This window comes from Cololabis saira, chromosome 8 (assembly GCF_033807715.1).
Source record: "Cololabis saira isolate AMF1-May2022 chromosome 8, fColSai1.1, whole genome shotgun sequence".
Classification (NCBI taxonomy): domain Eukaryota; kingdom Metazoa; phylum Chordata; class Actinopteri; order Beloniformes; family Belonidae; genus Cololabis; species Cololabis saira.
In genome coordinates this window covers 42,697,548-42,722,477 of record NC_084594.1, presented here as the reverse complement: position 1 = coordinate 42,722,477, position 24,930 = coordinate 42,697,548, and the positions used below count along the sequence as shown (strand labels likewise).

Sequence of the window (24,930 nt, the reverse complement as noted above, 5' to 3'; positions counted from 1 at the left end):
AAGAAGGGGCTGGCATGAGAGCTGCTTTAATGGCCTACTTTAATGGGTAATTTGTTTAGTTATTCATAAATAAAGTAACTGACTACATCTGTGTCATAAAAGCTTGTTGACTTCTTTAATTACTTGTTTTCACAGGCTCTAACCAGCTCAACCGGTGGGTGAATGTGTGCGTGTGTGGGTGAATGTCTACAGTGTAAAGCGCTTTGGGACTGTAGGAGTACAGCTGGAAAGTGTTATATAAGTGTAAAGGCTGAATTATGGTTCTGCGTCAAATCGACGTCGTGCCTACGCCGTCACTGTGCCCTTCGGACTTCTCCATCACTCCATTTCGCCGCGGTGCATAGTATATCGCGCCCCGCGATCATTTCCTGAATGGCTTATCCGACTTTTCCGGTCACATTGAATCAAAGAGATAAGGACAACTATTGTGCAAAAAACCAAAACAAAAAAAAAAAACTTGATATCAAACACAAGTCACAGACCCAGCAGCACATCTATCATCTCCTCCAGGTTCTACATCTTTAGTGTTCTTGTCTTCTTCCTTTAGATCACACAATCAAATACATCACAGCAGCTTCACTCCAACCTCCTACTTCTGATCTGGGTATTGAGGGCGAGTGGAGATGAGTCGGGCTGAATAGGTGCTTGTGTAAAAGCGCTATAGGAGACGGGTTGTCTCCTCCATAGACCCCTGCTGCTTTACTGCATCCATAGTTTGTCTACTACTACACTACTGTCAACTACTTTGTTGTTGGTTATTTGAAAATGGCAACCTCTCACAGTCTTGCTATTGTCGTTGGTCTTAACTCTGGCCCAGAGCCAGTTCTTTGTCGGTGGAAACAGAAAACCTGGTTCCAAATTAAGCACTGGCCCCGAACAAGCTCTGGAACCGTTTTGGTGGAAAGGTGTATGAGCAGTGCCCCTCATCCCTTCTTCTCTTTCCTTTCTTCAGATCAACCCTCAGTTATTAATTAGAAGTATATCATCACCATCATTGTTCTCGTAGTTTGTTGTTCTGGTCTGCCCCCTCCTTTTCTCTACTGTGCATGTTTGCAGGCCAGAGCCCCCCCAGAGTCTGCTGTTACCCCTGTTTAGTGGTCTCTGTAGTCCACCAACTAACCAGGTGTCAGTCACATGTACATATAACTCTTAGTTCTCCTGCTAACGGATCATTACTACTAATGTATTTTGGCTTTTGTACCTTTGACAATACAGGACTGTCTCAGAAAATTAGAAAATTGTGATAAAGTCCTTTATTTTCTGTAATGCAAAAATGTCATACATTCTGGATTCATTACAAATCAACTGAAATATTGCAAGCCTTTTATTATTTTAATATTGCTGATCATGGCTTACAGCTTAAGAAAACTCAAATATCCTATCTCAAAAAATTTGAATATTCTGGGAATCTTAATCTTAAACTGTAAACCATAATCAGCAATATTAAAATAATAAAAGGCTTGCAATATTTCAGTTGATTTGTAATGAATCCAGAATGTATGACATTTTTGTTTATTTAATTGCATTACAGAAAATAAAGAACTTTATCACAATATTCTAATTTTCTGAGACAGTCCTGTATATCTGTGTCTCTCCTATCTGTTCTTCATCCTCTCTTTCTTATCTCCCTTTTCCTGCTTTTCCTGGCTGGTCTTCATCAGGACGGGCCCCCCCTTATGATCCCAGTTCTGATTAAGGTTTCTTCACTCTTAAAGGGGAGTTTTTCTTGCCACTGTTTGGTTTAAAAGTTAACTCCCACTAGAGTAGTTTCTACCTGCCATTGTTTATGGTAATAATTCATTAGGGATCATGTTCTGGGTCTCTAGAAAGCTTTTTTTGTAAAGATATTAGACTGTGACTTGGGTTGTGGTCCGTTTTTTTTTTTTTTAATGTTCTTGTTAAGAAGCATCTGTTTTTAGGATTTAATTAAATAACATGCTAAAGAAAACAGAACCTTCCTGAAGGAAGCTGAACAGGCGAATCAAGGCAGAAACAGGTAAAAAAAAAAAAAAGACTGTTCGTGTTTTAGGAACCAGTTGGTTTTATTATTACAATGCACACTCCATGAGCAGAAAAAAAAAAAAAAAAAGGGAAAAGCGTTGGCATCCACCAAAAATCCAACAATACACCGGCAAGAGCCATTGCTTCTAGGTTTGTTGCTAAACCACCAGCCGCTGGACCGCCTGCCGGTTAACCCTTTATTATTATTATTATAAAAGGGTCATTTCGTGTTGAAACTCATTGGCAAACATTAGAGTGTAAAAGTAAAATCTGAGTACATAAAATGTAGACCGTTCCATCTTTGTCTAGAGGGAAACACATTTGAAATGCAAACACACACTAAAATAAAACAAGAATAACATGTGACCCAGGAAAAAAAATAAATTGGACACAAATGAATCATAACTGAATTTCTAGGCTAAATTTCTATAAATTACAGAAAACTATCAATTGTGTTTCTCTGGATAAAAATCAAATTATCTGAGGCAGGATCAAAAACCTGGTAGAAAAAAAATGTTGAGGCAGATTTTCAGACTGTTTTTCAATAAAGGGATAAGAGAAGAACCTCACACCTCAGCCACAAACTCTCTCAAAAGAAGTCCACCTGGGACAAAAAAAATTAAAATAAATTAACGTCTCACACTTGTCTGGAGGGAAGAATTGTCTCATCAAAGAAAAAAATACCAAACTGAACATCAAATGGTTAACATCTTTAGAGAACTAGGCAGGAGGTCAAAGGTCGTTTCATAAATATTAACCACTTAACCAGATTAGTAAATATACATAAAGAAATGTGGTTCTGTTATTACTCTCAATCGTGACAGAGGGGTGTAAACCCTTGAACATGATTCATTAATCTGTTACCACAATCTATATTTTCTAGATTCAATATTTATTTGTAATATTGATTAAAAAGGCGTCCGTTGGAATCCCTGCATGCCTTCGTTAACCTCCAGTTGGCACGTCTTAAAACCGAGATCAAACAACATGAACTGAAATACACATAAAACTATAAATATCTAGATCCACACTAAGCTTTTATAGTTAAATTATTTTGCTGTAAGTTTTCTTGTGTCACCGTCACCCAGCCGGATTTCCGGTCACTCCGACCACTTGTTAGAGCCGCTGTAACGTTCCCCGTGTGAAGCACTGCAACTCTATGTTAAACAAAAACGTGAATAAAAATCTCCTGAAGGTTATTTTAGCGAGGCAATCTGTTGTACATTTCTTCCAATGCCAAATAAAATAAAATAATCTTTCAGAACATTTTCCAGATACACAGTGACCTTCAAAACAAATAAAACAAACTAAATATTTGTAAAACTTCTCGCAATCGTTTTCAACATTCCTTATTATTCTCAGATGTACTAGACTTTGTAAATAAGGATAAAACCAGACATCTAGTCTTAAAAAGGCAAACCATTTTGAATAAAGTCGTTCACACACAAACACACACTTCACTGTCGACTCCCATCGTCTGCAGACAGAGCCGTTTTCAGTTTTTTGGGGGCCTCTCTTATCAAAACTCCAGTGTGTTGGAGGAGTTAAAGCCTTTAAGATGATCTGTGGTGATGAATTGATCTGTTCAACTTCAAGAAAGAAGCAGGCTGGATTTGTATACTACAAAAACTCAAAATCTTACAAGGAATATTTGTCTTATTTCTAATTAAAATGTCTCATTAAAAAAATCTCATTACACTTAAAAACAACAGTCATTACCAGAAAAATAACTTTATAATAATAATAATTTTCACCTGTTTCAAGTAAATTTTCACTTGAAATAAATAGAAAAATCTGCCAGTGGGACAAGATTTATCTTCTCATTACAAGACAACAAAAAAAATGTTGTTCCACCTGCAGATTTTTCTACTTATTTTAAGTGAAAATCTACTTGAAACAGGTGAAAATTGTTTTTTTTTTTTCGAGTGATGAGTCTTGTTTTAAGTGTAATGAGATTTTTTGACTAAAAATGAGACATTTTAACTAGAAATAAGACAAATATTCTTGTTAAGATTTTTAGTTTTTGCAGTGTAGATCTGAACTTCTAATTCAAGCTGAGCTAAATAAACTAGCTAGCATACAACTTAGCTGAGCTAACACAATGGAATCAGAAACCCTTTCGAGGACATAAAGGCTTGCATCAGGGAAACGAGTACAGTTAAAGGAAAAACTGAAAAATTCACTTTTTAAAAAAGGGAGAAAACTCTGAATTTTGAGTTTTAGAAACTAGCAAATTTGCCACAACTTTGGTATCACAAATTTTGGATCCAAACAGTTGGTGCATATTTGAGTGTTGATTTCAGCTCTCCGCCGTGAAGTTCTTAATTTCCTTATACAAATGGAGACAGCTCATTTTATTACTCCAACAAATATGGATGCTGAGATTAACCTGGTGGTTTGGAGCCCCCTGGTGGCCGCAGGAGGGACCTGTGCATCTGTGGAGAGGAAGAAACGGCTCTGTCTGCAGGGGTGACCTGAGCTCGGAGTTTTTCTCCACTTACAGAATCTTCTATTTCATATTGAAAATACAAATTATTTCCTGCAGTGGTCTGATGATAGTCTTATGTCTTCTCATAATGTTTAAAAACAAGACAGAAGAAGGGTTGTTAAAGAAATACTTCAGTCCAGAGAGGGAAAAGAAAGTCTTGGGATAAAAAGGAAAAAAAAGTGAAGTAGAATCCAGAATCCAAATCTAAAAAAAAAAATCGAATAAAATGCTGGGAAGGGAGAACATTTCTCCCACTTGTTGCTTCCGACCAACTGGTCGAACCAAAATGTGTTTGTCTCAGGCGATTGGAGTGGTTGGGCTACCAATGAAACAGTAGTCTCACCCAGCTGCTGCAACAGATCCTCCCATCTGTCCACCATGACCCCCCAGCCCATCTGTACCCCTCCCAAACCCCCTATAGCTGTTTTGTACTTTAGCACCTCTCACCCATCTCTCGTTGAAAATGTCCAGTTTGAAAAACACCAGAATGGAAACCATCAAAGTTTCTCAGGCATCGTCTTCCCTCCACCGTTTCAAGGGAGGGGTAAACAAGTCTTAGGGTGGCACGTAAGGCGGGGGAGATCTGTAGGGAGTCATGTTCTTGGGACGGGATCCTTTGCCCTCCATAGGAGTAGTGAAGGGGGGTGGTGGTTGATAGGGAGGCGCATTAGGGTCCTCGTCTCTGAGAGCTGTGTACTCCCCCAGCAGCTCCTGGTTAAGGGGAGTGGTTTCTGGTGTACCCATGTTGGGGTATTCAGGAGGAGGAAGAGGGGGCTTCTCCTCCTGGAGAATCAGGGGCATACTGGAAGATGGAGGAGGCTTAGAGTCATCAAGTTCATCTGCAAAAATGATTGGCACACCTTTTTTGATGAAGGTGGCCTGGTCTTCAATGGTGAGCTTGCCTTTACGTTTCTTCCTGTAGCAGATCATGGCAATAATTCCTGCTATCAACAGAATTGCTGCCACCACCACAGCAGGAATGACCGTGTGAAGGTAGACGTCATCTGTGCTGTGCCGGCTTGATCCCACACCTGGAGTGACTGCGATGGGTTCTGCTACCTCAAAAACTGCGGGTGGGATGAACGAATATGTTCTGCAGCTCGCTTTGCCCCTCACCTTGACATCCAATGGTCTGAATTCGGGCTCCATGGCATACTTGAATGTCTGTGAGGGTCTCCCATCAGCATTAGCAAGGCTTCTGCTCATCACTGCGAGTTGTTCCCTTGGACACGGGTGCTGCTGGAGGCTAGTGTTCGTCCACTCCACTAAAATAGATCCGCTGCTGATGTTCCTTAAGCTCACTGTACTGCTGTTGCGGTCTCCCAACGCATACGCCAGCTTCTTAACCAGAAGGATCTTCTTATGGATGTCATTTGTTACTGAACGAGGTTCTCCTTCGAAGCGGGCTGTGAATATGACAGGGGTTTTGTCATTTGCAGGCCAGCGCTTCACACGGACCTCAAAAGCATCAATTACATTAAGGCCACCTTTGTCAGTTGCCTGCATGAAGTATTCGTGTTTACCCACATCTGTGCTGTCAGGCAGGCCATAGAGGAGTTGGCTAGTGGTATTGAACTGGATCCAGGATCCATCTCCGACCACTTCGTTGTGTTTCTGTCTCAGAGTGAGACGCAGCTTATCTGTCGTTCCGTCTTCTTTGTCAAAAAATGTATCAGATGGGATCTTAACTTCAAAATATGTGCCCACCAAAGCATTGACCTGGTCAATGGGGTTTCTCAAGACCGGTTTCTCATTGTGTAGATCGGAAATAACAGCTGGTGATGGTGTAGTCCTTCTGGGGGGCTTGACTGTGGTAGTTTTGGATGGCTCTCTAGGACCAGGAGTGGTTTTGGGTTTCTTGTCTTTCTTGGGTGGTTTTTTGGTTGTTCTGGGTGGTGTGGCTGTGGCTGTGGCTTCTACGTAGGTAGGCCTGGTCATGGTTGGCTGGATAGGAATGGTGCTGGTGGTCTCCATTACAAGTGTTGGCTGAGGAGGCTCTGTTGTTGGGGTGTGGGCAATAGGGTCACGAACTCTGGTTGTAGGCTTTCCTGGAAGGGGAACTGGGCCTCTTACAGGTGGGGCAGAACTTTCTGTCGGTGCAGCCACAGAGGGAGAGGAAAGTGTTGGGACAATTCTCACTGGTGGCTCCACTACTGTTGTTGGAGGAACAACTGCCAGAACAGGAGTTGGGGTGTTGTTTAATTGCCGCCTCACCCTCTTGGGGACATGGGGTTTCTTGTTGGCGATGTGCCACCCCACCACCGGGTATCCCAGCTGGGCTGACATCGTGCCTTCCTTTGCAGGACCCTGGACACTGTTAATATTTGGAACTGTGCTCTGGTCCAGTGAGCAGCCAAGCTTCCATGATAACAGGACACCGTTCTCCACCACCTGAAAAGCCAAACACATTTGTGACTTTGATTGCACCATCAGCATGTCAGGTGAACCAATTGATAGTTCAATTTTTATATTTTGAATCCACAAATGCATGCACCTGTGGACTTCCATTTATACATCATTGAGTCACTCACCTTTTTGGCATTACCAGGCCCTGCCACGAATGCAGACATGTCAAACAGCCTGTTGTTGACCACGGGGAGCATCTTCATGTGCTGGAGCTCCACCCTGGAGAAGCTTCTCATGTTATCCAGGAGCTCTACCCTCTGCTCAGAGCTCATCTTGGTTAAATCAGCATCCAGAATCACTGTCAGTACTGTGACTGGTTCCTCATTTCCACATATGAACGGCTCATCTTCAGTCGAGGCTTGCTCAGACAGCAGCTGTGCTGAATCTACATCCAAGTGGTCTTCGGGGTGTACCTCAATGGAAAACATCTCTGAGGAGGAGGCTTTTGTGTTGTTGGAGATGGATATGGATATGTAATGGACTCCTTTATCCTCTTCCAAAGGTAGACCCCGCAGGATTCTGCTGCTGGCATCCCAGTGCAGCCAGTCAGGAAGGGTTTCCTTCCCCAGTTCCGTAATCTGAAACAGAAATAACAGAAATGGTATTCAACAAATGTTCCAATTAACAAAAGAGCTTTTTTGTTACGTTAAAACACTAATTTCTAAATGTTTTTTAGGCCAAGTTTGGATCCTGAGGATTTTCTGTTGGTCATTCTGTCACTTTTCAACATTTGTTATAAGTAACCAAGACAACAGGAAAGATGTTTACTTGGGGAGGAGCTGATTACGTTTTCCATAGAGAAACTAATGCCTCGATAAAGATCCAAATCCAGACTCCAGTGGAGGAAGTACAACTAAGAGGAAGAGGAAGTGTAAAGCCATTTTTTGTTGTCATAGAGAATATGAGATCACTGCTACATGTAATGAACTAGCTTGGAGTTCTGGAATACTAGAATTACAAAAGGAAAGGGTTCCATGACAATATCGTGGACTCCACTTCTCACACCCACAGACAGAAACTGCTAAAGATTTGGGGGGGACCCTTTAAAATACTGCAGCAATAGATGGCTAAATGGTGTAGTGCCAAACATGTTGAGTTTCTGTCCAGTATGTCTACTGAGAGAGCTCTGAGAAGTCACTTTTTACATGCTAGTTTCTAATTCAGAGTATCGTCTTATTCCAATATAAGAGCATTGTTGTCCTTGACCTGAAAGAAACTATTGTTCCTGGAGTGTGTTTTAACAGGTATCATCTTCCCCAAGCCTAACTGTCCCCTCCACCACAGGACCGAACTTTACTTCTTATTCTTGACAGTGGCTTTTTGTTCATATTGTCACTAAAGGCTGTTCAAGCTAACAAGTACACTGAGGCGGGGCGAGTTTACCGTCAGTCAGCCTAGGATGTCTGTAATTAAGTCTAAATCAAGTGTTAAAAGCATTTATTCACTTTGCATCGTAATGTAGACCCTAGAAGTCAATTAATTTGTCCAATTATTTGACTTGGGACATCCTGCTGGTAGGAGCCCGATGGAGAGAAATGGATCGCAGGGAAGCATCAGCCACACAAATATGTTCAAAACAAGAGCAAATGCATCGTGTCCCCCACTCCCAACCGACCCCCTGCTACCCCCTCAACTGACGCCCCCACCCCGCCACCTAACTGATAAATTATAAAGCGGCAGAGCTCCCCAGACGCATCATTACCAGCTCGCTGACTGCATCAGGGGGGAGGGGCACATAAACAACCAACACAAACCCTTTCACAAGCATGCACACACAAAGAAAAGTGGATTGGATGTGGCCACCACATACTCTTTACAGAGATCTGGACAAACTCTTCTGAGACAACGCCTACATCGCCCATTGCACTTAAGTTACTGCCAGAGAGATAGATAATGTTATCTGCTTTAGGTCATGTCAACCTTTGATGTTGACTAACATCACCCTATATTAATTCTCATCAAATCTGTCCATCCATCTATTACGTAGCTTAAGTGACCCCTGCCGCAGATAGTGAACTCGGTACACCTACTGCATGTGCCATACTTAGTAAACTTGATACGAATGGTAAACCTGCTACACCTGCTGCACCGGGTAAACCTATGGTGCTTTTATACTAGTACCTACTCAGCGCGACTCGACTCGCCACGCCTCGTCTCCACTCGTCTCGCCCTCCTTTCTTTTCAATACCCAGATCAGAAATAGGAGGTATGATCGAAGCTGCTGTGACTTATTTGATTGTGTGATCTAAACGAAGAAGACAACAACACTAAAGATGTAGAACCTGGAGGAGATGATAGATGTGCTGCTGGATCTGTGGTTTGTGTTCCATATCAAGTTAAAAAATGAGAGTGAGAGAAGCTTCAAGCGGCAACGCCTTTTTTTTTTTGTTTGTCTCGGCGCTGCTGAAAAGTCAGCTGGAGCCATGAGCAGCTACGAAGAGACAGAGCTCCTGGTGGATCTAGTCGTTCCTTATCGCCGTCTAGATCCCTTTTTTATTCTCTCCTCAGACACCAGGTTTATGAACATCTGCACCTCAGAGTTGGATCATGAAACAGATTTTTGCGCTGCCATTGCCTTTCGAATAAAATGAACAAGAAGCCACGAGTCGTTATTTCTCTGATTTCCTCCTCCTGACTCAAACGTCTGACGGCCACGCCCCCCGACCAATCGGTGGCCTTTAGTGTGATGATGTCAGATACAGCCGACTCAGCCGCTTAGAACCTCGGCAGAATAGATACAGAAAAGTATCTACTCGACCCGCCTCCACTCGCCTCGACCCCTAGTGGAGAAGCACAAAACCGGGGCGAGGCGAGTCGTGCTGAGCAGGTACTAGTGGAAAAGCGCCACTAGTAAACCTAGTACCCCTGCCGCAGCAGGCAAACCTGGTGCACCAGCATAAAGGATAACAGGACTCTTTTTGGAATGTTATGTGACCTGGTGATATGAAAAGGGTGTTGAAAGAAGTTGCTACAACCAGCAGAAGAACATCCTCATCAAATGTGTTTTTCAAATGTAAAAACTAGTTTGTGATATATATAGTATATGGTTTGTTTTCCTCTGGGCAGTTTTTATTTTTTTTTATTATTAAAAATTAAAAAAAAATATTTTTTTTATTAGCAGCTCCTGTGTGCAGTCTCATGGGTAACTTGTCGTGGCCCAGCATTTACAGACAAGACTAGACTAGACTGCACACAACATGAACTCAGCATTCATAAATGGCACTGTAAACAGGACTTCACAGGAAGGAATTTACTGCTAAAACCAACTGAAATAATGTGCCATTTTATCTCAGAGGAAGGATGCATTTATCTGGTTTTCCTAAGCTCTAAAGGCCTTTTCATCTTACATCAGGAATTTCTTCTGTTAAAATAAAACAGCAGTTTGTAATTTTTCAGACCGTCTATTGCCAAAGAAATTCTCATGAAATCATTTATGATGGAAAATAAAATGAAAATAGCTTCCACTAAGTGTAGCTTGTTAAATATTCAGTTGGAGCAGCTGTTTCGGCAGAAAACATGCAGGACTGATGCTGATCCTACTAAAACATCCTTGTATATGTTGCTTTTTCATTACTGACTGATAAGAATTATCATGCAAAGACTGACTGCAGAGGAAAAAGCCAAGAAACACATTTATTGCAGCCCTACTTATTTTTGGTGTACAATCAAGTTTCCTCATGGCCAAGCACAGAGAGAGATCATTCAATCCATTTTAATCACACAAAGCGTAGCACGCTATACACATGTACAGATGACCACTCTGAGACACAAACACTAACAACTCTGGATTCAGTCTCATCTTTGGTGTTTCACCCTCAGCAACCAGATTCCAGTGGAAAACTCCTATAGATTTATGGAATCAAGACATGGAGAAATGTGAATAATATTTTATCTCTTTGTAAATAGAATGTACACAGGCTGGACTGCCAAGTCGCATGGAGTATAACATATTTTCTTCATTCTGATTGGATGATCCCCAAAGTATATGTATATAAATATTATTTACATAAATGATCTATATGTGGTATCATCTAAAGTACTTTTTATTTTGTTTGCAGATGACTCCAATATTTTTTTTATCTGGTAACAATGGACATAAACTAATATCTGAAATGAAGATGGAATTGATCAAGGTTGACACCCGGTTCAAGGCCAACAAATTATCCCTTAATATAAAGAAAAGTTCATACATGTTATTTTCCCCTAGAAACCAACAAGCTACTTACGCCCTTCCAAATGTTCATATTTCCAATAACATTTTGGAAAGAGTTACGGTAACCAAATTTATAGGTGTTCTCACTTGGAAAAAATCATATTGCACTCATCTCGAACAAGATTGCAAAAAGAATTGGACTAATCAGACGTATGCGGCATCTATTACCAAGAAAAATCTGTATTAAATTATATTATACTATGATTTATCCTTATATTTCATATTGCAATGTCATTTGTCCCTTCATGAGCAACCTCAACTGTATCTTAATCCTGCAAAAACGTTTTATCAAAATTATTACATTTTCCAATAGACTTACTAGATCCACCCCATTGTTCCAATCCCTAAGTATTTTCCCTATTTCTGCTGTAAATATTTTCAGATTTGTCTTTTTGTCTATCAATCCATCCACAAGCTACTTCCAACCTGTTTTCATTATTTATTTCAATTCAATTCCCAAATTCATCACTTTAATACCAGGTCTGCAAACAATCTCCATCCCACCTTTTTCAGGTCTAATTTTTCCCCATTTTCAGTTTCAGGTTCAGAGGTTCTTCTTTATTGGAACACCTTACCACTCAATATTAGAGAATGCTCGAGCACAAATAATTTCAAAAAACAAATCACAACTTTTTTGCTAACCCAGCTTAGCAAAGTTTAACAACTAATTTCCAGAACTTCTCTGCACATCCTCATCAGATTCATGTTTTTCTAGTAAATTAGCTTATTCTCCTTAGTTGTCCTATGTTTTACATATCTCTGTAGATATTGTTTGTTTCATTATAGGAGGACCACTCCACAAGCCCTTATGGGTTTTTTTGGTTCCTCCTGCACATTTTTTCTGTTACATTGTATTTCTTTTTTTTGTAGTTTCCTTTTTTTCTACATACTGTTTGTCTGAATTTTTGGCGGTTGTATATTTTTTTTAATGTGCAAATAAATAAACTAAAACTAAACTAAAATATTACTAAGGCTTTCAGGAAGTTACATCCCAACCTTGAGGGCTATTGTGGGCATCGGCAAAATGTTGCTTTAAATCCTCATACAGAGACAAACCATGTGATTTATTCCTGAGGAAGCACAAAGTAGTGAGCAGCCAGACGGACACACACCAAACTCATTTCTGCAAAGCTGTTAGGGGGTGACAACGGAAGCTCAGGGTAAGTACACTACGCAAAAAAAAAAAAGCTCATTTATTCACAGCTGTGTGATAATGTGCCAATATTATAAAGTTTCCTTCAGGGAAATCACACCTTGCTCATCTCTAATAAGACCCTCAAAACACAAGAACAGCAGTTGACAGCACTAAAGCCAGTATGAGATGCTGCTTTCAGCTCCGTCCTGCTGCTGCTCTTCTCCAACTTTAGACTCTTAATTAGAAGGGAATGACTGATAATCTCATCAAAGTTCAGGCTTCTTTCATCATCTCTTCTCTCTGTGACACATCATCCACAAAACCACCATGACTATCAGGATTGCAGGCCACGCTGATGGGCGCACTACTGCGGCAAACTGGAGTGAAAACAGATTTGAAGTGTACGTGAGCGACGAGCGTGAAACGCTCACAGACGTTATCACAAATCGCTCCTGCCGCCTTTCTCAGCTCTTTGTTTAGAGTCCCAGACCTCAGCGGCTTTGGGTGGAAGCTTTTCAGCATCGCAGCAGAGATAAAGCACACTGGCACTCGCCTGCTGGATGCTGAACTCAAACTCCAGCTTTCATTGCTGTAAAATCCCATTCAAAAGTTTCAAATGAACATATTAAACATTTAACAAGCTTTTGTAACCTCTCCTGAATGAACACTTCTGTTACCCGACTGATGAGGCCGAAATTCATTCAAGCCTTTTTAATCTCACAGGAAGCACAGCAAACAAACAGAAACAATCTTAGCTTTAATCCTCTAAAGACTATTTCCTGCAAAGCAAAACACAATATTAACACTAAGCAGTTAAAAAAGGTAAGACATCACAGATTGTAACACTGTAAGGATGACAACTGAGACTAAAACTCCCTGACCAACAAAAAAAACTTCTACACTTTCTGTAGTCCAATCTTTGGTGTTTTAACGTTGGGAATCAGAATCCAGTGGTAAACTCCACTAGTTTCATGGAATAACAAGTTTCTGAGACAAATCAGGATGTTTATTGATCTTTCTGATTGCATCTTTTAAACCAGTGTTCCCCAACCTTTTCTGAACCGCGGACCGGTTTAATGTCTGACAATATTTTCACGGCCCAATGTAAAGGTGTAGTTGATAAAAACTAAATAAAATGACAAGATCAGCATTAAAAACTGTGGTATTTCTCTATAATAATAATAATAATAATAATGATGAATTAATAATAATAATAATAATAATAATAATAAAACATCATTTTCGAAAAGATAAAATAAAATAATGGTGTAGCAGTGTGAGTGCCACAGGGGCCCGACCGACAGGATGGAGAGGACACAGATTTTAGTGCAGACCCTTTTATTACCGCAAATCACCCAGGACACAGTGCACAAGCACATCAGCACCTTCACAGCAGCTCTTCCCATCGGGCCCCACGTTGGGCGCCAGCTCTGCCTTATAAAGGCAGGCAGGGTGGTGAGCTGCAGCCACTCAGGTGGATGGGACACAGGTGCGCGTGTCCCATCAACCTCTCCACCCTGCCACAAATGGAAATTGTAAATTACCTTTAATATGAGTATTTCTATAAATGTGTTTTTATGTTTGTTTTCTCATTAACGTTATTTAAAGCCAGGCTTTTATTTTTTTTATATATTAAGGAGACCGATATTTTGAAGGCGAGACCTTGTAAACATCCGGCGCTTCGGACTTTAACGGTAAAAGTTTAACGGCAGTAGAAAGTGTGTCTGAAAGACTAAACGAGTGTTGGGAATGCTAAAGTGGATCCTAACTGACACAAAAAGCACCTGCTGATGAGGATTTGTGCAGATTGTATGCCGTATTTATGTCCAGCTTGAGTTTGGTAACTCATGTATTGTGTTAACAGTAGCTTTATTGCCGACCGAGCGAACAGTCGTGTCGGTCTGTATTTAAGTTAAATGAAACTTATATGAATGTAGAAAGACTAACTATTTTATTTTATTCCTTTATAGCTCTTACGGTGTGTTTGCAGTGTATTTACATCCAAGGAATAAAAACATTGTGAACCATCAGTTTGAGAGTCATCCATCATCAGTCGGGGCTCCAGAAATTATTTTTTCTTTCTGTGCGGCCCGGTACCGAAAGACCCGCGGCTCGGTACCGGGCCGCGGGCCGGGGGGTGGGGACCACTGATTTAAACGATGGGCATAACCACAATGCTGAAGAACCTGGCTTGAAGTATCTTGAAGAAACATTCAGTCTTCTCTTCATTTTCATTTGATAACATGTGAAGTGACATGGATTGTAAACTGGCAATTCCTTCCCTAACTGGTGATACTGCAAAACAATCTTGGTCCAATAAATGTTGAGAGGTTAGAATGTATTTCTATGTGTTTAGGTTTTCACTACAGGAATCCAAACAGATATGAGCTCTAAAAGTGGAAGATTAAGTCATATTTCTGCTGTGTTCACTTTTCATTTCATTTACACGTGTTTCCTTTACTTGATAGCAGGTTTATTAATGTAAACCTGGTAGTTGCTGAAATGAAATCACTTTAGATCAGACATGTCAGAGTAGAGGAGGAATCTCAGAAACAGGACTCGTTATAAAGGGGTTAAAGGCCTTTTACTGTCAGCTCACAAAAGGTTATTCTACGCTAAATGACATGTACTCACACAGCTGCTTTGACAACGGAGAGTTCAAAGAGTTTTCAGGTACATTGAGAGTGAAAGAGTCAAGCTGTCATAGAAAAGCCAGAAGATAGGATTGAGGGAATGAAAGACAGGCCCAGAATAAAGAATTAAGAAAGAGAGAGAAAAGGAGAAAGCCATTGCCCGATGGCAATATTAGGAGGAGGTGGTGGGTCTTTTGGCGGCAACAGAAAGCAGCTCATTGTTGCAGCAGAGGAGAAGAAAAAGAAAGCAGGCCATTGTTGGACAGCTCAGCAGAACAATATCACATCTGGAGGAGGAGAAGAATGACAAAACCAAGGGGAGGCAAGAGAGGAAAAGCGCCAAGGGAATTTACTGGCACGCCCAGTGGAAAATGTGAGGGAGAGGAAAAGATGGATGGATGGATGTATGGATGGATGGATGGATGGATGGATGGATGGATATAAATTGATGGATGGATGGATGGATGAATATTAATGGATGGATGCATGGTTGGATGGATGGATGGATGGATGGATGGATGGATGGATGGATGGATGGATGGATGGATGCAATGGATGGATGGGTGGTGTTAAATTGCTATGCATACGATTAAAAACAGTTTATTAACTTTTCGATAGTAATGTTGGTGAAAGCTAAAACAAAGTCTGTGAGAGTGTGGATATCAGAGTGGAGACCTTGTGGAGCCTGTTATTTTACTGGCACGTCTTATGACCCGTGACTATTTAGATCTGTCTTTAACAGAGATAAAGTTGCACCAAGATGAAATATTGTAGGTCAGAGTTGATTTGTAAACCAGTGTCAGAATGTTTATTTGTTCTTGTTTTGTTTTTTTACATTGAAACGTCTACGTTTTTCTCAGCAGAAAGAGACATTGTAAATGTGAACGGGATGGATAGAAAAGGACAGCTCAATGACCAGGTATCAGAAAGTCTCCACCTGGTCTTCCTCCTGTCATTTGGTCTCCAGTGGGCGGAGCAGCGTACGAGCAGCATCACCAGACATTGTCCTGCTGCAGCAAAACAGCTCCTTAGTTTTAGAGATGTTTCATTCTCAGGAGCTCCCCTAAATGGGAATGAGTCCGCCTGGTGGAGATGTCCAGTCCTACTGAACTGTGTCAGGTGATCCACAAAGGCCCCATCGACATGTATTTCAGAAGTGTCATATTGTCCATGTTGGAGATGATCTGGTTGTGTAGCCAGAGAATAAGAAAGGAGATAAAACTCAGCATTGTGGGACCTCTGCGTTAAAGACACTGTTGGTGGATCTTTTATCGTTGACCATTTCATGCTGTGGTCTGTTCTGTAAACTATTTTATCTATTCAGCCAGTGATGGGAGTTTTCCTTGCCACTGTTTGGCTTAAGGTTTTTCTCCCACTATGGGAGTTTTTACCTGCCATTGTTTATGTAATAATTGCTCAGGGGTTTATGTTCTGGGTCTCTGGAAAGCGTATAGAGACAACTTTTGTTGTATTAGACGCTATATAAATAAAACTGAATTGAATTTAATTGAATTGATGGCACATATCTGCAGGTCAGTGACGCGGTTTCTTCTAGCATTTACATTATGTTGACTGTACTGAAGACCATAACTTAAATAGTGTTATTGTTTTTCGTGACAGTTGTCAGAAGTTCACTGTCAGCAGCTGAAATTAATAAACCGGCTGTTAAAACAACAGTGCAGATGTTTCTCATAAAATCACACCCCTGATTATAATTAAAATTCTGATGAGGTAGAAATTCCCCAGTACAGCTGTCATTAATACGAAATCCAACTATGAAGACCAAAACAGTTTTTGTACCAGACTGTAAATATGTTTATATCTGCTGTAAAGCTGAACATTTTAACGTGGAGGTCACTGGGAGGTTAACTCACTGTTAGATCCATCCAACGTGTCATCCACAGTTAACATCCCGTCACTTCTGCTGAGATTAAGTTGAATTTAAGATATAAGATTAAGATAAAAGGAACAATTCACTTAACTCCATGAACTGTCACATAAGACATAAGGTCTACTCGGTTATTCTCCGACATCACCATCAGTGTCGCTTCACAGGCTCCAATAGACCTCGGTCGAGTTCTTCTTTTTGTCACGTGTCTAAGGGTGCTTTCACACCCGTCCTGTTTGCAGCAGTTGTTCCGGAACAGGGAGCGTTTCCCCCTAAAGATCAGTTCGTTTGGTACATGAGAACACAGCAATCATGCTCGGATGCGGGACAAAACAAGCGAGCCGAGATCTCCTAGGAGAGGTGGTCTCGGCTCGCTTCCATTCCAGACCTGGAGCGGTTCGTTTGCAGTGAGAACATAATCCACACAGCAACCAACACAACTCACTCATAACTGTGTTTCGATGCTCCATAGTTGTTCTTTTTCCCGGGGTACGGAAGAGGAAACTCCTTCCGCGTTCATTTCTGACCAATGAGAGAACAGTTGGTTTGCGCATGGCATTTGTTAACAGCTTTGAACCACTACAGACAGTTGCCTTGTGAACACAAACGCCACAAACGTAAAACGAAACAACTGTATCGATTTAGCCCCTGAATCGGACCAAAACAAACGGGCCACAGGTCTGAAAGCACCCTAAAAAAATCAGCTTTGTTAATCAGCTTGTCGAGAAACAGCTCCCACTCAAACCGTTGCATATTCAACTCGTCATATCAGTCAGAAGTGACGCTGAGAGTTCCTGTTGCCGAAGGAAACATCTACCAAGGGTTCCTGCTGCTGAAGGAAACATCTACTGATGCTGTATCAGGGAGATACTTAAGCTTGAGTTATGGTAGACCACACGCCGTCACAGACGCCGTCACAGACGCCGTCACAGACGCCGTCACAGACGCCGTCACAGACCTGCACCTCCCGAAAATTGTAACTACGTGTGGAGGCGACGCAGACCAAACGCAGACGGAGAGGGCTGTGATTGGTTCGCTTGGTAGCAACGCATTTCCGGTTTCCGGTTTGAAGCAGTCGTGAACTTTCAGCGCTCTTTTCTTCGTGTATGTGTGTTTTTTTTTTGTTTGGTTTTTTTGCATAGTAGTTGTCCTTATCTCTTTGATTCATTGTGACCGGAAAAAGTCGGATAAACCATTCAGGAAAAGATCGCGAATTAGCGGTCACGGGGGGTACTGCCCCGTGGAGAAATGGAGTGACGGAGAAGTCCGAAGGGTTCACGACGCCGTCATGGTGACGGCATGTGCTCCGCCTTGGTTTGACGCAGAACCATAATTCAGGCTTTAGACTCTACAGATAATTATTTTAAAAACCAACCTGGTGAAAGAGCTCTATACTGTATTTCTTCTGAGGTTGTATTTGTCTCAAATCTGATTACTTTTCTTGTGTTTTAATATTAAATCTAAGATTTAAAGGAGGGAATCTTAACTTATCGGATGATTGGTTCATTGTATAGAGACATTACGTTAGCAGAAGAAGGGGAGGTTGGCAGCCTCTGATCGTCTGCTGATTGTCACATTTCTCTGCCTCAGACGGGCGCGTCCAGTTTCTAAATATAAGCGGCTGCAACATTCGGTCCAAACATGGCCCGGCTTCTGTGAGAAGGAGAACCAATGGCAGCTCTGCAGTGCCGGTGACACCCCCCCCCCCCACTCTTTTGGTGACAACTGAGCACCCCTGAGCTTCAAGGCCCTGTGGTTCCTAGGCAACGGGAGAGAATGGCAGTCGATGTGCAACAGGGCCCCCTGGCCCCGGAGTTCTGGAGGTCCTCGGCCCCGCCATCAGACAAGCTTTGGTTTCCTCCTGCTGGACTATCTGTATGTAGGCTAGAGGTCAGATTGAAGGTATCTTGCTGATACAAACTTTTGCGTGCGAGGGGAACCATGAATGAAACTGTGGAGCGTCATATGGAACATGTCGAGCCTTGCCTGCTGCACCTTTAATTACATAGCAACACAACCACCACCAGTGCTGTGCCAGCGACCCCCCCCCCCCTGCAGGGAGCATGCTCAGTTTGGTGACTCATACATTCTGCTCTGAGCGTGGTTTTATCTGTGGGCAGCCTCCTCCCTCTCGCAGCTCCCAGTATGCCAGTTTTCCACTGGTTTGCTGCCAGTTCATGTCTCCTGGACTACGGCAGCTCTGACAGCGAGCTTCTCTGCAGAAACACGATGTTTTCAGATGCAGAACAGCACCAACGGCCATGGTGGAGCACAGACACTCAAACAGAGAGAGCCGTCAGAGAGGAAGAGTTCAGAGAACTGGGATACCCAGAAAATAATGGAGGGGAATAAGTTCTGCAGCATTAAACTCTTCATTAAGAACATGTTCAGCAAATGAAGAAAACTAGATGGGAACATCTGGAGGAGGTCTGCTAGAGCCGTGCTGCTGAGCATCTGGCTGTGCAAATATTTCTGCCCAATCCATCAAAGTGTGTTCATAAACCATATAAGAAAGAAGCTTCTGCTTCACACGAACACGCACAAAAGAAGATTTGAAACAGTAAATCCCGAGAGATAGCAAGGTTCTTCAAAGGAGAACTAAAGACTAAACATGCTCTAAAACTTTTTAAAGAGAAAGTGTATAGAAACGCACACGGACACGCACACACAATACATGATATCATACATACGGTATGTTTCAAGTTTCAAGTTTAGTTTAATCATACATAGCCATTTAAATAAACGTATACAATTGAGACCAATCAGACATCTATAATGGTCCTTTGGCATGTATGAATGGGTCCCCCAAAGTAAGCTATTGAAAGCTTTTGGGAGGGGGCCCAAAGTTCATGAAAAAAATAAATTTACAGTGCAATGTGGTACCGTGAGGAATATGAAAAACAGTACACATTACAATACAGACAATCAAACATACAAATACATACAATCATTCATACAGTCATCCCAATATCTCCGTCATGTAGCCAGGGTATTTTATAAGTAGGTAGACAGTAGATTTACTTTTAGATTTCTTTTACAAACGGAGAGAGAACACAGCGTCTTCAGATCGTCATCAAGTCTGTTCCAGATCTGAGGCCCTGCAGACAACACTCATACCAGTGCAATGTTAACGCCGTTGTTTGCCTGTTAGGAGGTGTTTGTTCCTGGTTTGGTGTTGGTGCTGGGGGGGCAGATAGGGAGCAGGCCCATCAGTCTGGGGTTTAGACCATTTACAACTTCAAACATTATGCAAGCATTATGGAAGAGATTGAATTCAGTAAGTCTTAGAAGACCATGGCGATAGAAAAGTGGGCGAGTGGGAGTATCTATAGCAGACATGGCACGTATGACTCTCTTTTGTAGGCTCTGAAGTTTTAGAAGGTAACTGGGAAAAGTGTTGGACCATATGACATTACAGTAACTCAAATAAGGTTCAAAAAGAGTTTTGTACATAGTAATTAAAGCAGATAATGGAAGAGAATGCCTGAGCTTGTAGAATAGACCAACATATTTTGATAACTTCTATGTCAGATGATCAGTTTGGCATTTAAAATTGACAAACTCATCAATAAGGACCCCCAGAAATTTTGTGGAGTTAACTCTTTTGATCTCCTGACCGTCAATATTGATATGTAGCAGTTCAATATTAACTTTCTTCCTGTTTGAGCGAAATAACATATAATTAGTTTAGCTAATATTAAGTAACAGTTTATTACTATATATATATATATATATATATATATATATATATATATATATATATATATATATATATATATATATATATATATATATATATTAGTGCTGTCAAGCGATTAAAAAAATTGAGCGATTAATTACTTAAGATCTGTAATTAATTGATCTAATTAATCACTTTTTTTAATCATACCTAAAATTGCTGAGAAAAAGAAAAGCCCTCAACTTTTGAATTCACTACATTATTGTGGCAGATCAAAAGATTGATGTATAACAACAACAAAAAAGTGGCTTTATAAAGTCATTTATATATTTTTTAAACAGACTTGAACAGATGCGTCTCTTCTGTGCATGTTTGCAGGCCAGAGCTTTAGGAGCTGCATGCTGATCTGCCTCTTAAAGGACAGTTTTTTCTTGCCACTGTTTGGCTTAAGGTTTTTCGTCCACTAGGGAGTTTTAACCTGCCATTGTTTATGTTATGTTTATGTAATAATTGCTCGGGGGTCATGCTCTGGTCTCTGGAAAGATCCCAGAGACAACTTCTGTTGCAATAGACGCTATATAAATAAAATTTAATTGAAAAGTGAAAAAACTGTTCTGGACTCTATAGCAAGATTTAAAAAAAAAAAAAAAACATGTATGTGGGAACTTTTGTGTCCTCGACAACATCCTATCATTCCACTCCCACATCAATTACACCATCCGGTCCGCCTACCTCCACCTCCGAAACATCCACTGCCTCCACTCTTCACTCACTCCCAACAGCGCAGCAATCCTGGCTCACTCTACGGTCACTTCCCGCCTGAACTATTGCAATAATCGCTGCTCCATAAACTCCAACAGGTCCAGAACACTGCTGCCCTGATCATCACCAGAACACCGTCCATCCATCACATCACCCCCGTTCTACACCAACTCCACTGGCTTCCCATCAAACACTGTATCAACTAAAACATCATTTTGACGTTTATGGCCATCCATAACCTCGCTCCCCCATAACTCTCTGCCCTCCAATGCATCAATATCCCCACCCGGTCTCTCAGATCTGCCTTCTCCATCAGCCTGACTGTCCCTGCAGCATGTCTGTCCACCACGGGGTCTAGAACCTTTAGCCGCTCTGCCCCTCGTCTTTGGAACTCCCTCCCTCTGACATCAGAAATATTTACTCCGATTCAGTTTTTAAGACTGATCTCAAAATGTACTTATATATACAATAACTGTCTTTTATGTTTTGCTGCAAACTCTGCTGTTCTGTTTTAAATTGTGTTTTTTATATTTTGATTGTTATACAGCAACCTTGAGTGCCATGAAAGGCACCTAACAAATAAAAAAAACACGTCGAGCACTGGAAATCTGCAACAAAAACCACAAACGAAACACGAAACTGACACGGAGCCGACCAAAACACGAGCAGCAATCGACCCAAATCTCGAGATCTGATCACAGTCTAAGCTAAACGACCGCGACTAACTAACCCCAAAAACTAGCAAGCATGCAGGTGAACAAGCCAGTGTGTATGTCTATGTGTATGTGTGCGTGTATGTGTATGTATATGTCTGTGTGGCTATGTGTGTGTGTGTGTGTGTGTGTGTGTGTGTGTTGTGTGTGCTGCTGTTCCGAACGCGTACGCATCATGGCCACCACTCGTATCCTGCGTTCATTTGACCCGTCGACAGGCACGTTCTCCAGAAGACAGTGAACGCGTACGCGCCCTGCAGTTCTGGCTCTGCCCGCGAGTGGCGCTGGTCCAGGTCCGAGCACCGGCTGACAACAAGTGACTTGACGCGGAGGTCGGAAACTTGCGGACTGTTTTGAAGAGAAGCTGAGCAGCCATTATCCTCACATTTATGATGTGACATTGCCGCTGCACAGTGACAAACATGCGTGTTAAAACAGCGGAACAGCAGCAGATCAACGCAGTCCTGGTGCGGATAAAGTCGTGCTCGTTATGTCCGTGCTCGTGGGAAGATGCAGCGGTGATGGTGCTGGCGGGCTGTTTTGCCCACCGATCAAACGTGTGAGCTGGATACTGAGGATCTTCAGTCATCGCTCGACCTACACCGACTTTGCTCCAGATATTTTGGTAAATTAATCTCCTGACAACATGCACGTGCTGCTGTAGCTTGACAGCTCATCCCTGTCAGGTAGCGCAGGATGACAGCCAGCTCCCTGCTGCAGTCTCGGACTCGCCGTGTGTGGTTTTGAGCTGAATTAGCGGGACAATCCTATGTAACAAGTCGTCAAACAAAAGGGAGGAAATGCAGAAATATCGCCTGCATCGGAAAGACAGACGAGGTCTCCAGTCTCTCGACGGCTCTGGTTGAACGGCCTGACAAACCGTCTCCGATCGCGCGTTTTCTTTACCGAGATCAAAAGAAAAGCAGTGCAGTGATCTCCTCTTCATCCCGTGTTGCTGTCTTATTTACTTATCTTTATTCCACCAGCTGGTTTATTATACAACTACCAAATATTTTATTACTTTTCTAAGTCTGGCTCTGCATACTGCCCCCAATCTGTTACCGCCGGTCCGACGTGTTCTTCTTCCGTACTACAGGAGCGACGTTGCAGTTAGTTGTGAACGCGAACGGACGCGAACGCAGTCTCAAATATTCGCCCCTTAAGCTGTGAATAGGGACCTAACAGAAGATTCTTTTGATGACAGAATTAGTAGAATTAGTTGGGGTTGAAGGCTGTTAGCCAGGAATAAATAGAGGACACCAGCTGCACTCTCTAAACCATCAGCTTTTACCTCTGGCAGTGCCTGCATCCTCTGGGAGGAGGAGGCAGGCACGGCGAGGAACCTTCACTTTCGATCAGCCTTCTAGGTTGACTAACTGATCGCCAACGACATTCAAAACAAATCCTTCCAGAGCTGGAATGAAGACAAGCAGAGCGCCACTGAGACCTGCAGTGACTTGGCCGGTGACTTGTGGGGCTACACTAGTAGGCTGCCCAACCCACAGGCAAGTGGAACAGGTTCAACCCTGCTAGAGGACGACCGTGCAACCACAGGTCCCAGCGGAGCCACACTTGTCCTGGTTTCAGATGTTGTTTCAGCAGCAACCCCGAAATCAGGATGTTTGGACAGATTGGATCAAAATGAGTGAGAAGTAATATTAATTACTCCAAAAGTGCTCTTCAGAAAGCCTGTGGATGACATCACAGGGGGTCTGGCCAGTTCTTCTTCTAAAGTTTATGGTCGGATGGGCTGGATAAAACCTTGATCTAGCTTTGCCAGACCAGGGGCCGGATTCACAAAACATTCTTAAGAAAAAAAATCTTCTTAAGTGTCATTTTTTTCTCAAGTTCAGTCTTAAGAAGAAAAAAGAGAAGAAGTCATATTCTCCAAAAAAGTTCTAAGTAATTTCTCAACTTTTTTCTTAAGTTTCTTCTTAAGAAAAAACTGAAATAAAAGTTCTCAAATTTGTTCTTGACTTTTTTCTTAACTTTAAGACAACCTTGACCTGTCTTAAAATGTCTTCTCTGAAAAGGTAATAATAATAATAATAATAATAATAATAATAATAATAATAATAATAAGCCTCTAATATCACCTTTTTCAACACATTTCAGACAAGTTTAGACTAGTAGGTCATAGTTTGAGGATATACTTTGTAATTAATTACACAAAGAGCCTGTTAACTGTTTGTTAGCATGTTAGTTAGCGTGGTAGTTAATTATTATTAATTTTCCCCAATAGTATTTTTTTCGCACATTAATCTCATCCACCATAACCTTGAAAAGTTCCTGCATCTCTTTTTCTCCTTCTCCATGTTTAGTGAGTGACTGACGGTTAAGACCCAAACTACCTGTGTATATATAATATATAAATGTTGTTTGTTGGCGCGTGCAATGCAATGACATATTTTAAGAAGTTCTTAAGTAGGAAAAATAAGAAATTTGTAAGAAATGACAGTTCTTAAGAAAATATTGAGGAATTGCACTTAACAACTTTCTTATAAACTTCTTAATTTTAGATCTTAAGACATTTCTTAAGATGGTTCTTAAGAACATATTGGTGAATCCGGGCCCAGGTCCCTCTCGTTAGTGAAGTGGTCCTGGCCACGGTGGAGGTCAGGAGCATTCTGGAAGCAACGGTGCACTCTGCTTCAGCAAAGACACACCTTCAACCACATTTCAACCACATCAGTTTCACATAGCAGATGGATTTGACAGGAAGTCAGGCACGATAACGGCATGGAGAATCTGGTCAGTTTTCAAAATAAAACACCATGGGTGATCTAGTCAACATCATATTAACCCCCTGGAGGCCACAGGTCAATAGGTCAAATGTCTCAGAATAGACATCTCAACCAATGGCTAGAGGTTAATCTGAGGAGTTTTACTTGACACCACTAGTCTTTTATCTGGATAAAAAGAACAGGACACACTGAGAAACAGCAGCAGTTTCTGGAGATGAAAGTGCGCATTAAACTCTAATGACATTGTTAAATGAACAGATTACTGCAG

At 41.6% G+C, this 24,930-nt stretch overlaps 1 protein-coding gene across 1 annotated transcript in view; it reads right to left on the bottom strand.

Moving 5' to 3' along the window:
- Nucleotides 1-3,897: 3,897 nt before the first annotated feature.
- LOC133448980 (dystroglycan 1-like) overlaps nt 3,898-24,930 on the bottom strand; it is a 55,840-nt gene continuing 34,807 nt past the window's right edge. The window contains exons 3-4 of the mRNA XM_061728023.1: nt 7,021-7,473; nt 3,898-6,880 (exon numbers count right to left, since the gene is read on the bottom strand). Of these exons, the coding sequence (XP_061584007.1) occupies nt 5,045-6,880; nt 7,021-7,473 (2,289 nt within the window). The 3' untranslated portion in view covers nt 3,898-5,044. The remainder of the gene's footprint in view (nt 6,881-7,020; nt 7,474-24,930) is intronic.